The following is a 13,440-nucleotide window of genomic DNA, read 5'->3' as shown; positions in this document are numbered from 1 at the left end:
ACACACATTTTACCACGCTCGCTGCCTTGAGGTCTCTCGGCCTCGTCTTCTCCCACGTCACTTCTCGTGAAGGGCAAAAGTAGCTGCCGTGTGCGCAGGGCCTTCCCTGGGCCTCCGGGGACGGTCACTGTGCCTTTGCTGGCTCTCCAGATCCGCCTTCTGAGCAAACTGCAGCCAACCACGGGACACTTGTCGAGATCCCGTGTCTGACAGTTTCGAGCAGTTTTTATTCCACGGGTAAACATGTTTACAAGCAAGGAGACCTCGCACCGAGACCCAAGATGCCACAACCTCCATCACCAGGCCAGGTTCCAAAACACTGAGCACCACGGTAGATGGATGGACCCACCCTCACCCCCAGCACAGCCATGTCTGCAAGTTTTTTGTTTGTTTATTTGTGAGAGAGACAGACACAGAGTGTGGGTTAGGGGCAGCGAGACAGGGAGACACAGAATCTGAAGCAGGCTCCGGGCTCCAAGCTGTCGGCACAGAGCCCGTCGCGGGGCTCGAACTCCCGAGTCGTGAGATCCTGACCTGAGCCGAAGTCGGACACTCAACCGACTGAGCCCCCCAGGTGCCGCATCATGTCGGCAAGTTTAATGCCGAGTTTCAGATGCAGGTTCATTTGTGACCCAGAGTCAGCATCTGGTCCCCAGCTGGGCCCCCAGTCATGAGTTTGAGCTCTAGATTGTAGAAACGGAAGCCTGTGAAATATGCTCCTTATCAGACCCGAGATCGGATTCTGTGTCTGGCCTTCTAGAAACCGGGACTGCTGAGCCCAGCCAATGAGGGCTGGTTTGTGCAAGGTGGCAGGAAGTGGCTTTTTAGTTGGGGGTCACCCGCACTTAAAGGGATGCTATGCTGTTCTTGGGGTGGTGGGCAATGTGGTCACATGGTCAGACCCTAGTGAAGTGGTCCGGGCTGCAGAGGCTGCAAGTCCAGATCTGAGTGCCCTCTCCCGCCCACGGCGGACCTCTGGGACTTTGTGAGGCCGCGTCTCCTCTCCCCACCTTCTAGACCACCTTGCGATAGGAACTGACAACCCCTTTATTCGATTGGCTCCAGGGCCTCTGGCTAGGCGTGCAGGGCAGGGGTGCTTTGGCAAAATCCGGTCGGTTGTAAAAAGAGGCCTCTGCCTGCCGGCCGAAACATGTTCATTGTGGCCTCTTTGCTTTGGGGTAAAACTGCAGAGTTTCTTGAAATCTTAAAATAGCAAAATCAAAAAAAACCTCAGGCATTTGGTTCTTGAGTCGCAAGCAACAGAAACCAACTCGGGTCTTCAGACACGATGCATGGTTCTGTAGAAAGCATGTCAGCCGAACTCACACCGTGTCCAGGAGAGCCGGAAAATGTGTCTCAGAAACCCCACAGGACTGTTCCACGTGGCAGGATCAGCCTGGGTTCCCCTCGGTCACTCTGCTTAGGGAAGCTGGTCCCATTAGTCCAACTGCAACCCTGTCAGCCTGTGTCACCCGTAGAAGCAGCAGCTCCTTAGAAGAAATCGGGTGCTATTCCGGTCGGGTGGCCAGAGAGCTGCCAGTGTCCTGCCTGGGGACCTCCCTCTCCTCCTCCTGAATCCATGAGGCCAGTGGACTTGTCTTTCCCGAGACGATCAGCATCGCGCCCTGGCATCGTCGTTGTTTTCCACTGAATGGCTAATTTCACCATTTTTTGTGTGCAGCTCCTGCTGTAAGTAATACCGGGCCTGAGGACAGCCATTGGAGCTGGCCTCGAGCTGGGGCACTGCGTCCCTGATGATGAACACGTTCCTGCTTGTGCAGAGGCGAGCCTGAAACCAGCAAGTAATTGACAGCAGGGGAGCCAGCCCTGCAAAGTTAATGCTGGACAAGTTGTTGAAAGGAGTGTGGTGATATATTTTTTGCGATGTGTCCAACTGCAGCCGGAATTGTCCTGAGATAGATAAGGCAAGCTTGTAGAAAGGGAGTAGTCGTGTTGACTAGAGGGCCACCAGGACCCTCAGATCCTCCTCAGCAGGTGTTTCCTCGGGCTCTGTTGGGTCTCTGGGACTGTGTGAGGGGCTCTCTCCTTGTTTCTGTGTTGTTCCTTGGTGCGGGATGTGGTCGTACTTGGCTCTGCCCTGGCCGTGACATGGGAATAAGAGTGACATTGTGAGCTTCTGAATGTCACCTTTGGAGGTTTGAGCAGTGTCTGCTTATCGGTACCCTTGCTTTTGGTCACAGACCTCGGTTTTTAGTCAATTTTCCTTATTCATTGTGCCTTGGCTTTCTCCCCTCCAAATCCCCTGGCTGTAGAGGAAATGGGGCACTCCCTCCAGGCCTAGGGTTCGCCCTTGCCCCTGGGTACCCCCTTTCCCCTAGTCCCTTAATGGGTTATTTGCAACAACCCATCCATTACATCCTAATACTAAAAATTACTCAAAATGTCAGAAGCGATGAAGAGTACCTTGGTTAATATGAGGCAACGTGGCAAGTCTATTTGCAACTTCCCTTCGCTGGCATTTTCTGGGGTCTTCTGGGAACCTCTACCCCAACTTCAACAACACTGTAGGGACAGCAGGTGCTGCGCAGCAGGGTGGCTGGATTCTCTGGTGAGTGGGTCGACGAGTCTCTGCTGTGACTGAGGGAACATGTATGGCATGGTCCCTTCCTCACTGGAAGTGAATCTTGGCAGTGGCCTGGCTCAGCTCTCTCTCTTCCTCAGCAGTGGGGTTTCCCGCGGCCCCCACACTTCACGCAGGACACGTGTGGGTCTCACCCATACCCGCCTCCCGTGCAGCTGCCCCCCACCCCCCGCCTCAGCATCCGTTCCCAGCACAACCCCCTGCGCCTTGCCCTTTCCTGCTTCCCCATAAGGCCTTGCAGCCCGTGTCTGAGCCTGGGGCCTCCGCTGGGAGCCCCTGGGTCTCCTGCACAAGCCTCAGCTGCATTCTGCATGCCCAACCTGAACGAGGGCAAAGGGTGGGTTTCGCCAAAGAGGAGGCGACCCAAGCCAGGGAGGGGGGCGATCGCTAGGCAACCTGGAGCGTGTTGCCCAGGTAACGGGATCCATGCGCTGATGCTGTGGATGGACATCTTGTGATGAGGGCCCTCGGCCTCTACAGATGTCTTGGATAGCTCTAGATGCCTGCCTTGTGCCTGCCCGGCGTCTTCCTCTGTGGTTGCTTTTTAATTAACAACTTGGGTTTCTGACTATGATCTTGAACTCTGCAAACATCGTCTGATTAACACGTTTGCCGGCTCCTTCAGAGGCAAGTCAGGGTGTTCTGCACCCTGTAGGGGGGACAGCTTGGGACAGGTGGGCCAATCTGACCACACAGTGGAAGACCCCCAGTCCATGGGAGTCCGCCCCTGGGATTGGTAGCAGGTAGGGGGAGGGGCAGAAGAATCTGGTGGAAGAAGGGCGGGTCAAAGTCTCACCCTTTCGTTGGTCAAAAGGACGGGCAGAGGCAAGAGCTTTTTAGTGAGCACGTCGAGCCCCCCTGCCCCCTTTCCAGGGGCCGCTTTCCACGCTGTGCCTCAGCGTTCTCATCTGTTAAAGGGGACGGTGCTGCCATCTCAGGGATGAGATGAGAGGGTGTAGGCCACCGTGTGAATTACCGTCCATCACTTCCTTCTGCAGAGTTGGGGTGAAGGGCAGGGCCCGTGGGGCTGGTCTCAAGATGGCACCCTTGGTCTCTGGGGAATCCTTCTTCCCATTTGCACACACTCCTCTTGACCTCTTGTGGGGCTTACCTGCCAGTTGAGCCAAGAAGAACGCCAGCAGAGGGCTCACCAACCCCTCCCTGCCCACAAACCGCCTCGGCACCCTGATCCCCACCTGCCACGCGGGGTAAGGTCTGATGAAGTCGTGGGGTGGGGGAGTCCCTGTTTTCCTGCCTGGTACCGAGGCTGTTGGGCTCGATTCACTTGACTGCCCTGCGCTGGGGAGCCACGTCGTGGGTTAGGCAGGAGTGCTGTTGGCACTCGCAGACTGGGAGGGACTGGATCACTGGGTGCATCCCGGCCCGGGATGGAGAAAGCGCTGCCCAGAGGAATCCTGCGCCCTGGCCCCTTCTGAGGCCAGGACAAAAGCCTTTTCTCTGCTCCTCGTTCAATGAGGTGATTGTCCCAGGAGGCCGCAGCTGTGGCGTGGGAGTGCTCTCCCGGGGCAGAGAGGCCACTGCAGCGGTCATGTGGGCACCACGGGGACACCCTCCCCACCTCCACGTGCTGGTGGGAATGTGGACACGGCTCCAGGTGGGGATTTCGCTTTCAGCTTCTGACATAAGCATGTCGCGCTGCGTGATGAGCCCTCTCTGGTCACGCGGGGGCTTCGCGTGTCTGGGGCCCCGGCCGGCACCCCCAGCGGCCTTTGCAGGGCTGGCAGGAGAGGAACCTTTCGGGAGACCACGCAGCTGAGCGCAGCCTGTGCAAGCCTCTGCCGGAGCCTTCACCCCATGCCCCGTGGTCACACAAAGGCCACCAGGGCCGGAACGTCACATGCTCCTGGCAGGGGCTCCAGGAGCCCAGCCATGCCCAGCAGGCCCCGTGAGCCGGCACAAGTACATTCTGTGCAAGAAGGAAACGAGACAGACTGAGCCCGGCCTTGACGTGCCGGTCACTGTCCAAGCCTGTCCTGACATCTGAAAGCAGAAGATGTGCGGGAAGCTTTCTCCTTTTTACTTGTAGCCTGTGACAGCCCACACGTGATGTGTCGAGAAAGCGGGAGTCATTCCACCTTGGCCGTCTGGGTCCCGGGGTCCCGCAGGGGGGTGGGGGTGGCGGGGCGGGAGGGCACGAGGTCCAAGACTTGCCAGCACGTGGATTTGAAGGGAATGGTTTTGTTGGAGAAAATGCTGCTCCCGCATCACCGGGGAGGACGTGCCAGGGCTCACACGCAGCCTCGGGCGCCTACCTCAGGCTTCCGCTCCTCTCTCGATTGGGTTGGGGGTGTCGCTCTGCCCCGTTGAGCCAGCCGGTCGGCCTGGAGCGGGGGGACAGTCCGCACTTCGGCAGCGTGTAGGGAGAACTGGCCCCGCCTGCCTCCTGGCCCCCACCCCCCAAGCTGTGGGGACAGGTGTCCCTGGTCTGACGGCAGGACACGTGACCTCTCTGACATGCTGGTACCCGACCGAGGAGGGGCTGCTCGCTTTGCTGTCCTCGGAGAAATTCTCTGCTCTCCCGAGTCCCCAGAGAGCTGTGCGCCCTCATGCACGACTCCCGCCACCTGGCCCAGGTGAAGAGGGGTCATGAGCTGAGCCCAGGGTGCCTGTTTCTACCAGGGATTTCCTCAGGAGCCATGACATGTCCCTCTTGTTTGTTTGGAAGGACAGTGGGGGCAGGGAAGCAGAGGGGAGCCCCCCCCACCGAGGGCCCTGGCAGGTGCAGGGGGCAATTGTGTCTTGTTGGCCTGATTCCACGTAGCGGTGGGGTTAGGAACCACGGTGGTTCCTGTGCACATCATTGGAGATGGCTCACCGAGACCCGGGTTCCCCTCGGACCCCCACCCGGACAGACCCGGCGGACAGATGTTCTCTCTGGGTCTCCCTGGCTCGTCCCGGAATCTTCCCCAGTGACTCCCAAGTAGTCCGCGGTCTTTGAACCCCGGGGGCCCAGGGAGTAGGGAGGGAGCTGTGGGGTTCCCCCGTGCCTGATGGAGGTGGGTAGGGGTGGAGCCGACAGGTGTGAGTGGGGGCGGAGCAGAGCCACCAGTGGAGGACAGGCCACCCTGCCCACCTGCCGCATCATCCTGCCGTCCTCACAGGCATCCGCCCCCAGATCATGAACGGCCCCCTGCACCCCCGCCCCCTGGTGGCGCTGCTCGATGGGAGAGACTGCACCGTGGAGATGCCCATCCTGAAGGACCTGGCCACCGTGGCCTTCTGTGACGCACAGTCCACTCAGGAGATCCACGAGAAGGTGGGCGCCCCCCATCCCCCCCCCCAGGCCAACCCTAACCCTAACCCCCCCCCCCCCCCCGTTGTCACCAGCAGAGTCCTGGCACAACCACGGGCCACTCAGCCGGTCGCTTCCCTGCTGAAATCCTCGGCTGCGGGCTCGAGGGCGATGGGGGACACGGGGCGAGGCTCCAGCCTGCGTTCTGCTTCCCCCGTCACAGGTATTAAACGAAGCTGTTGGCGCCATGATGTACCACACCATCACCCTCACCAGGGAGGACCTGGAGAAGTTCAAGGCCCTGAGGGTGATCGTGCGGATAGGCAGCGGCTACGACAACGTCGACATCAAGGCTGCCGGTGAGCTCGGTGAGTGCCCGGGGCTGGGTCGCACGCCTGCCGCTCTGGCCGCAGGGAGGTGCCCTTGCCAGGCAGCCCCGCCTGGTGGCTGTGCTCGCCTCGGCCTTCGCAAGTGAGGGACCTGAAGCCAGACGAACTGGGAGCCCTTCCCTGCAGAGGGGACCGTGTGTGTGTGTGGCCACAGGTCCGTGTTGGCCAGCGCGGACCCGTCATCCTGAAATACCAGTGCTGGGAGCGCGGCTCAGGGCTCGGGGAGTGGGGGGCCGTAGGTCTCCTCCGGTCCTGGCACGGAGCCCCCCCACCCTCCTCCTCCCAAGGGCTGCTGTCCACACAGACGCCGGCACCTCCTGTCCAGCCCTGTCGCTGGGGGCTACCACAGAAGGGCAGAGGCGGGAGGTGGGAGCCCCGGGGTAGGCCCGTGGCACCGTGGCCTCCCTGTCCCAGCACCTGGTGTGGACTCCGTATGCGTCGGGTGTTTGCAGAGCATTGATAGTAAGCATCCCCGGGCTGTCCTGCTCTCTTTGGGAGGCTCCAAGGTCCCTCTACATCAGCTCCCTGGTCACTGTCCTTGCTGTGTGTTTGAAATACGCCGGATCTGCTCCTTGGTGCGAGGTCTGGTGCTGTGCCTGGTGAGGAGCAGGGTGCCCCGAGGCCACAAGGCTGCTAATCTAGGAACCCAGGCCCTTCCAGTCCCCCAGCCCTTGGCTGTGCTGAGGCCCTGGTGGGCCGTCTATGGGCCAGGGGTCCGTCTCCCCCCCCCCCCCCCCCCCAAGTCAGCCTCTCAGCGCCCTCTGAGCACCCTGTGGGCCCCAGGGACGTGCCGGCACGTGCAGCAGGCGTCCCACAGCCCTGGCTTCGGCTCAGGTGCCCACCTGCTGCCTTTTCAGCCCTGGGAACCCCAGTGGGCCCCAGCCTCCCCTCCCAAGGTCCCAGCCTGGACTTTTGGGTGAAGGTCCTGGGTTTCTCTGAATGGTTAGCTCCCTCCCCTGAACTGGGGAGCACCTGATACCTGAGCCGCAGGGTGAGCTGGGGAGAGGGAGCCTGGCCATGGCGGAGCCTGTCTGGTGCTGAGCCTGCCGTGCCGCTATGTAGTGGTTCCAGGTGCCCTGGGAACGTGCGTGTGGCAGGTGGGGTTGCCCCGCAGGTGAACCCGAGAGGAGCAGGCGAGAGGTGGTCATTCCCCAACACCCGCCTCCTTCCCCTGCCCCCTTCTGGAAGTGGGGGCGGGGTGGCAGGTGGCTTGGGAGATGACGCTGGCTTTCCTGGGTCCCCACTCCTCTCAGCACCCCTCTGAAAGGGGTGACCTCACGTTCCAGACTCATTTTGTGCTCTTGGTAGAGCTGAAATCCCAAGTTCAAACAGCGACGGAGAATGTGGTTTAATGGGCTGGGGGGTCCTCAGATGCGCGTGCCTGTGCACGCCTTCCCATTTCTTCAGCGTTGCTCACCCCCGCCAACCGCTCCTGGCAGCCACAGCCTCCTGGGTTCAAGGGAAAATGTTCGTGTTGCGTTTCCTCGACGGGAACCAGCCACTTCTCTCCAGCGAGATACAGGAAGTTCTCCTGAGCAAAACTTGGCCACCCCTCCCCTTGGCAAATGCCACCGTGCAGCCGGGCAGGGCCTGGAGGGGACCCTCATCTCCCTAAAACCAGAGGTGCTCACTTCACCCGGCCACACGTCCGCACTGGCCCCGGGAGGTGGTGTTCCCAGGGGCCTGCGGTTTTGAACAACGTTAAAGGATGTCGGCCCTGGTGTTTTCATTGACCCTGATGCGGTCTGATGCGGGAGCTGCCCGGGACGCCTCTGGGCCTCTGTCCTGTCTGCAGGTTGCACTTCCCAGGTCATTCTGTACCCAGACCTTCCGCAGGTGAGGACAGAATGGCCCGTGGCTGCGGGTTGTCCTGGGTCGGGCCTGCGGTGCGGCATTGCTGGGCGGGCGCTCCCTTCCCGGGGCACACTGGAGCCGTCTGGGGACCAGACCGCCACACTGGAGGCCCTGGGATGGGTGGTCTGGGTTGAGAGCAGGGCGATGCTCAGGAAACAAAGGTGGCACCTGCCTGGGCCTGGACTGGGGGAGGTGGGAGGTTGCTGGAGGCCCCAGGGCATGGAGCCCGCAGGCTGTCACCTGGTGTGCCTTTCTAGCAAACTCCTTTATCTCTGGTTCTGGAGGGGTGACCGTGGAGAGTGAAAACATGGACTGAAAAAGCAGCTCAGCTCTTGGGGTCAGGCAGCTGCCACTCCTGCCCTGTGGGCGTTAGAAGCTTGTCCTAAAAGCCTTTGGAGAATTGCCCTGACTCGACCACGCCCACCGACCCGCGAGGGTTTAGAAAGAGCCGGCACCTCTAGAGGGCTGGCGAGGCTTTAGAGTTTTTGGAGGAAGGTGCCTTTGCCCTCAGGGCTGGACAGTCCTTTGTCTCTTGGGGACCCCTCTCTGGGACATCCCCTCCCAGGGTACAGCCATTCTCGGGGCTCAGGCGGGGGAGGGGGGTGGAGGGTCCGCGCTCGGCTCTTGTCCTGCTGGGCTTTGGCCGGAACACTTCAGGTTCCTCAGAGGAATGAAAAGCAGCCCAAATGTCAGAAGAGTCCTTTAAATCCCAGCATCTGCCTCCATCTGTCCAGACCGATAAACCATGGCTTCCAGCGCTGCCCGAATTCTAGGCCCGGCTATTTCAAGTGAAGTGTGGGCCACACCGTGGCTGTTCCACAAGACGACTGACCTCCAGCTTGGGGAAGGTTGGTCAGCCAGGATGTCAGACGCTTTGTCCCCCGGCAGGTGGCCGTGACCAGATGGGCCAGGTAGAATGATGTGCTCGTGGGTGCTTTCATCCTCTGAGCGGTCTTCCTGAGGGCGTCGCTGAGACCCTGGCCCTCTGGGCAGCCCTCGTGGGGTGGAAACACAGCTGCTAGAATGGGGTGCTCGTTACGGATGGTCCTGGGTCCTGTCTCCCAGCGCTTCCTGCCCAAGACTTCGGGTGGTTCCTTCAGGCTCTCGGCCACAGGGCCTGTGGGCCCGCCCTCACCAGCTGTCCACTGCTTGCTTCCCAGAAACACGGGGTCTAGAAGCAAAGGGGGGGCCGGATGCGGGACGGGTAGGGGACCTGGGGGTGAGCCAAGCCTGGGGGCTGAAGGCCCCTGAGCGTCAGAGCCGGGGGGTCAGCGTCCCCGAGGCGACAGGCAGGCCTCGGAGACCCGGCCCTGCCTGGGGTCACGGTCTGCGGCCGGACAGGCCATCTCGGCCTGCCGCCCCCGCCCCTCAGCCGAGTGCCCCGGAGTCCCGGAGCCTCCCCACAGAACCGGGCCCGGCCCTGTCCTCCCCAGGGATCGCCGTGTGCAACATCCCGTCCGCGGCGGTGGAAGAGACGGCCGACTCGACCATCTGCCACATCCTCAACCTGTACCGGAGGAACACGTGGCTGTACCAGGCGCTGCGGGAAGGCACGCGGGTCCAGAGCGTCGAGCAGATCCGGGAGGTGGCCTCGGGAGCAGCCCGCATCCGCGGGGAGACGCTGGGCCTCATCGGCTTCGGTACGTGGTGCTGCCCAGCCCTGTCCCCGCCCACCGTGGCCGGTCCCCTGGGAGCTGGAGGAGCCGAGGCCGGGGGGACGAGACCGATGAGGGAGCTCCCCCGTCTGGGCGGCTGTGTCTGCCGTGGCTGGGTGGGCGGCAGGAGGGGCTGAGCCAAGTCTGAACCAAGTGGACGAGTTCCCCGCGCACCAGGCCGGGGTGACAGCAGGGCGTCACTGAAGGATCTTGAGCCAGACGGTGGCATGGGTTGGGCATGGTCAGGACACCAGCCTAGCTCACCTGGGGTCGGGGGGCAGGAAGAGGTCTTCCTGGCGACAGCCAGTGGCCCGGGGTGTATTTGGGGCAGGTTATCAAGGACCAGGTGGGCTGTGACAGGAAGCAGCCCGATGATGCAGCGTCAGCAACCCAGGGGCTCAGGTGGGTCCCACACTGCGCACGGCGGGGGGGCGGGGGTGCTTGCTTGTGTTTGCTGAGTCTCCTCCCCACCGCTTGGCCACTCCATGGTTGAGGAGATTAACCGACCTCCCTGCCTCAGTGTCCCAGTCTGTACCTCGGGAAGGAAGCGATACACAGGGCTGCCTCTTAGGACGCAAAGAAGGCATGAGAAGCCCGGCCCGGGTAGTAAGTGCTGGGCTGGCTTCCAGAGGGCTCCCCAAACCGTCACTCATCCTTAGCTCAGGGCTCTGCTTCCGGAAGACCGAGGGTCAGGACTGCTGGGACGGCCTGGGTGCCAGCTTGAACAAGGCAGGAGGAGCTGGGTTTCTTCAGGGGGTGCACATCTTTGTAACTCCCGGGGTCTAAGAACCCGGGTGTCGGGGTGATCACACTCACGCAGGAATTCTAAAACTGTACAACGGAGGCTGGCGTACTTTCCTACAAAGGACCGTAGGAGACGCACATGCGGAGTGTGAGGCCCGCAGCGCCCTCTGCTGGTGCCCGGAGGCCTCCCGTTCTGCCAAGTGGCTCTTGGACGTGGTTCTTACTTAGAACATTGGGCATTCTTCTGGTTTTTTTCTAAGTTTATTTATCTTGAGAGAGAGAGAGGGATGTGCAAGTGGGGGAGGGGCAGAGAAGGAGAGAGAGAATCCCAAGCAGGCCCCGCACTGTCTGCACAGAGCCCGACGCGGAGCTCAAACTCACGAACCACGGGATCGTGACCTGAGCCAAAATCAAGAGCCAGATCAACCGACGGAGCCCCCCAGGCGCCCCCGTCACACATCCTTCACCCCCGCAGCGGCCCAGCCCCGTGGTAGCAGCCACGGGCCCCAAGCTCTTCCTGGGGTCGTTTCTTTGGCCGAGCCCTTCGAAGGCCGCCCATCCTTTGAAGACCCTTTCAGTATCTCGAGTCCCATGGTTTGAGCCCCGTGTGCCCCGGACTATAATCCAGCACCTGCCACATTCTCCATGCACTCTGACTGTGACGTCTCCTTGCCGCCTTCCAGAACTGCAGCTTTGGGAGGGGGTGGGAGGGGGCGCAGAGGCAGGCGGCCTGACTGCCACGGCTGCCTCGGGGGCCGAAAGCCTTCGCCTGCCCGGGGCTCGGCTGAGAAGCCGCAGCAGAACCTGGAGCGTGCGGCGGGCAGGTCCCCAGCGTGGCCCCAGCCCGGGCTGGCGGTGGGACGGTGCTCGAGGACAGCCACCAAGTCGGGAAGTTGCACAAAAACTGGAAGGGCCGGCCAGCCAATGGTGACGACATCTGTATGCTTTGTGAAGGCCGAGGCCATTGGCCCTTCCTCCTGCAGGGCTCCGTCTTGACCAAGTCAGGAACGGAGTGAAGTCCTCCAGTCTTGTAGAGACTTTCACGACACCTCACGGCCTAGGTAGAAGCCCGGGAAAAGGTGAGGGTCAGGGAAGTCCCGCACAGGTAGCAGCGCCCCTGGTGAAATCTGGGCGGGCTGCTCTCCGGCCCCCAGAGCCGCAGCCGGGAAACCCCATCTGGAAGCAAAGTGTGTCAGGACGTGGAAGTAAAGCAGGGGGCTGGGGGCCCGTGAGGTGGGGGAAGGGTGGGGGCCTCACTGTTGGGTGTGAGCCCCCAGCCGCCCTGCGTGGGGGCCCGTGGTCCCGTATTTCAGGTGCATCGGGGGTCTTGTAGGCCACTGCCACACCCGCCTCCAGTGTGTCACCTCAGGTCACCTGCCTCCCCTGGCGGGGTGTGGCTGGGGTTCCTGCTTCGCCGCATCCAAGCGGGGACGTGGAAGGAGGGGGCCAGGAGGGACGGTCAGCTGCCGATCACCCTGCGGCCGTCCTGCAGAATGACCTCCTGAAACCTCCACCACCAAGTCGCCCCCACGCGGGCTTCCTCGTTTGGAAAGGGACACCTTCCTTGTCCCTCCCTCCCCCCTCCCCTGCACAGTTGAGCAGTGGTTTTAGATAAAAATGGACTGTGCACACTTCCCGCCCGAGCCCGTGCAAGCATCACTCACACCACTGCGTTTTCAAGCTGAAAACCACTCTGGGAAGCAGGATTCGCTCGCCGCCCCTGGGGTTCGGGGGGTTTGTGCCAATGACCGCCGCGTGGGAGTCAGGGAGGCCTCCGTGTCCCGGTAGGTGGTACGGGGTTCTGACCTGCTTAGAGAGGGGCGTGGGGCCTCCCCCGCGGGTCGGGGCACCCCCGCACACCTGAGAATTAGCCCGACAGGGACGTGCCTCCACCCCCCACCCCCCGTCAAAGCGGTTTCCCTCGCCAGTTTGTGTCCCGGCTGCTCTCCCCTGGTGTTCGTGTTGATCGCTTTGCCCCTTCCGGGAGCAAACCCAGTGCTAATTGGCAAGAGAACGTTCCCGGCTCCTGCCCTCGATGTCTAGAGAAAGCAAGCCTGGGTTAGGAAGCCTGCTGTGCCCACGGAAACAGAGGGGAGGGGTGATTCGTGACCTCGAGGATATTGTTGATGGCTGGGGTAGGTGGAGTTCACTAGAACACTCTTTCTGGGTTTAAAATGTATGTAATAGGAAGTTAAAAAAAAAAAAGTACCCCAATACAAGCAATAAGCCCTTTCCTCTTCACCCAGGAAGCTGGCCACCCCCTGCAGCCCCACTAAGCTAAGCAGTGCAAGCCTGCAGCGTCCCCAAGCGTTGGGCACAGGGCTGGGTCCAGGTGCCGGCTCCGGCCCCCAGAAATAGCAGAGGCTGCGACGCTGGGGCCCACGCAAGGCCTGGCACCCGGAGCGCCGTGCACTCGCTCACTCGGACTCTTTCTCTCTGCACAGGTCGCACGGGGCAGGCGGTTGCTGTTCGAGCCAAGGCCTTCGGATTCAGCGTCCTATTTTATGACCCCTACTTGCAGGATGGGATAGAGCGGTCCCTGGGCGTACAGAGGGTCTACACCCTGCAGGACTTACTGTACCAGAGCGACTGTGTCTCCTTGCACTGTAATCTCAACGAACATAACCACCACCTCATCAATGACTTTACTATAAAGCAGGTAACGGGACCTAGATCCCCTCAGCCCCCGGAAACGTCCATCAGAACCAAAAGGGGGACGGGAAACGGTCCGTGGACACACTGGCAAAAAAGGAAGACAGTCCCCTAAGACGTGAATGAGAAGCCAGGTGAGGCCCCTCGGCAGGATGGGCCAGGTGGAGCTGGGACTGGCAGGAGCTACCCAGCAGGGACCTGCCTTAATGAGGTTTGGCCTCCAGGCAGCGACAGGCAGGTGACCGGTCACAGCTCCAACCGGCCTGCCCTCCGGCCCTCTCTCAGGATCGG

General features: G+C 61.5%; 1 protein-coding gene across 7 annotated transcripts in view; it reads left to right on the top strand.

Moving 5' to 3' along the window:
• The window catches only part of CTBP2 (C-terminal binding protein 2), a 158,891-nt gene that overhangs the window by 140,463 nt on the left and 4,988 nt on the right, over nt 1-13,440 (top strand). For all 7 annotated transcript variants that reach the window (XM_023241068.2, XM_045040804.1, XM_023241069.2 and 4 more), the window contains 4 exons: nt 5,725-5,879; nt 6,079-6,223; nt 9,532-9,738; nt 12,942-13,156. In XM_023241068.2, coding sequence (XP_023096836.1) covers nt 5,725-5,879; nt 6,079-6,223; nt 9,532-9,738; nt 12,942-13,156 — 722 coding nt within the window. The remainder of the gene's footprint in view (nt 1-5,724; nt 5,880-6,078; nt 6,224-9,531; nt 9,739-12,941; nt 13,157-13,440) is intronic.

This window comes from Felis catus, chromosome D2 (genome assembly GCF_018350175.1).
Source record: "Felis catus isolate Fca126 chromosome D2, F.catus_Fca126_mat1.0, whole genome shotgun sequence".
Classification (NCBI taxonomy): Eukaryota; Metazoa; Chordata; class Mammalia; order Carnivora; family Felidae; genus Felis; species Felis catus.
The sequence above is the reverse complement of the archived record's forward strand: the minus strand, read 5'-3'. Positions and strand labels throughout refer to the sequence as shown.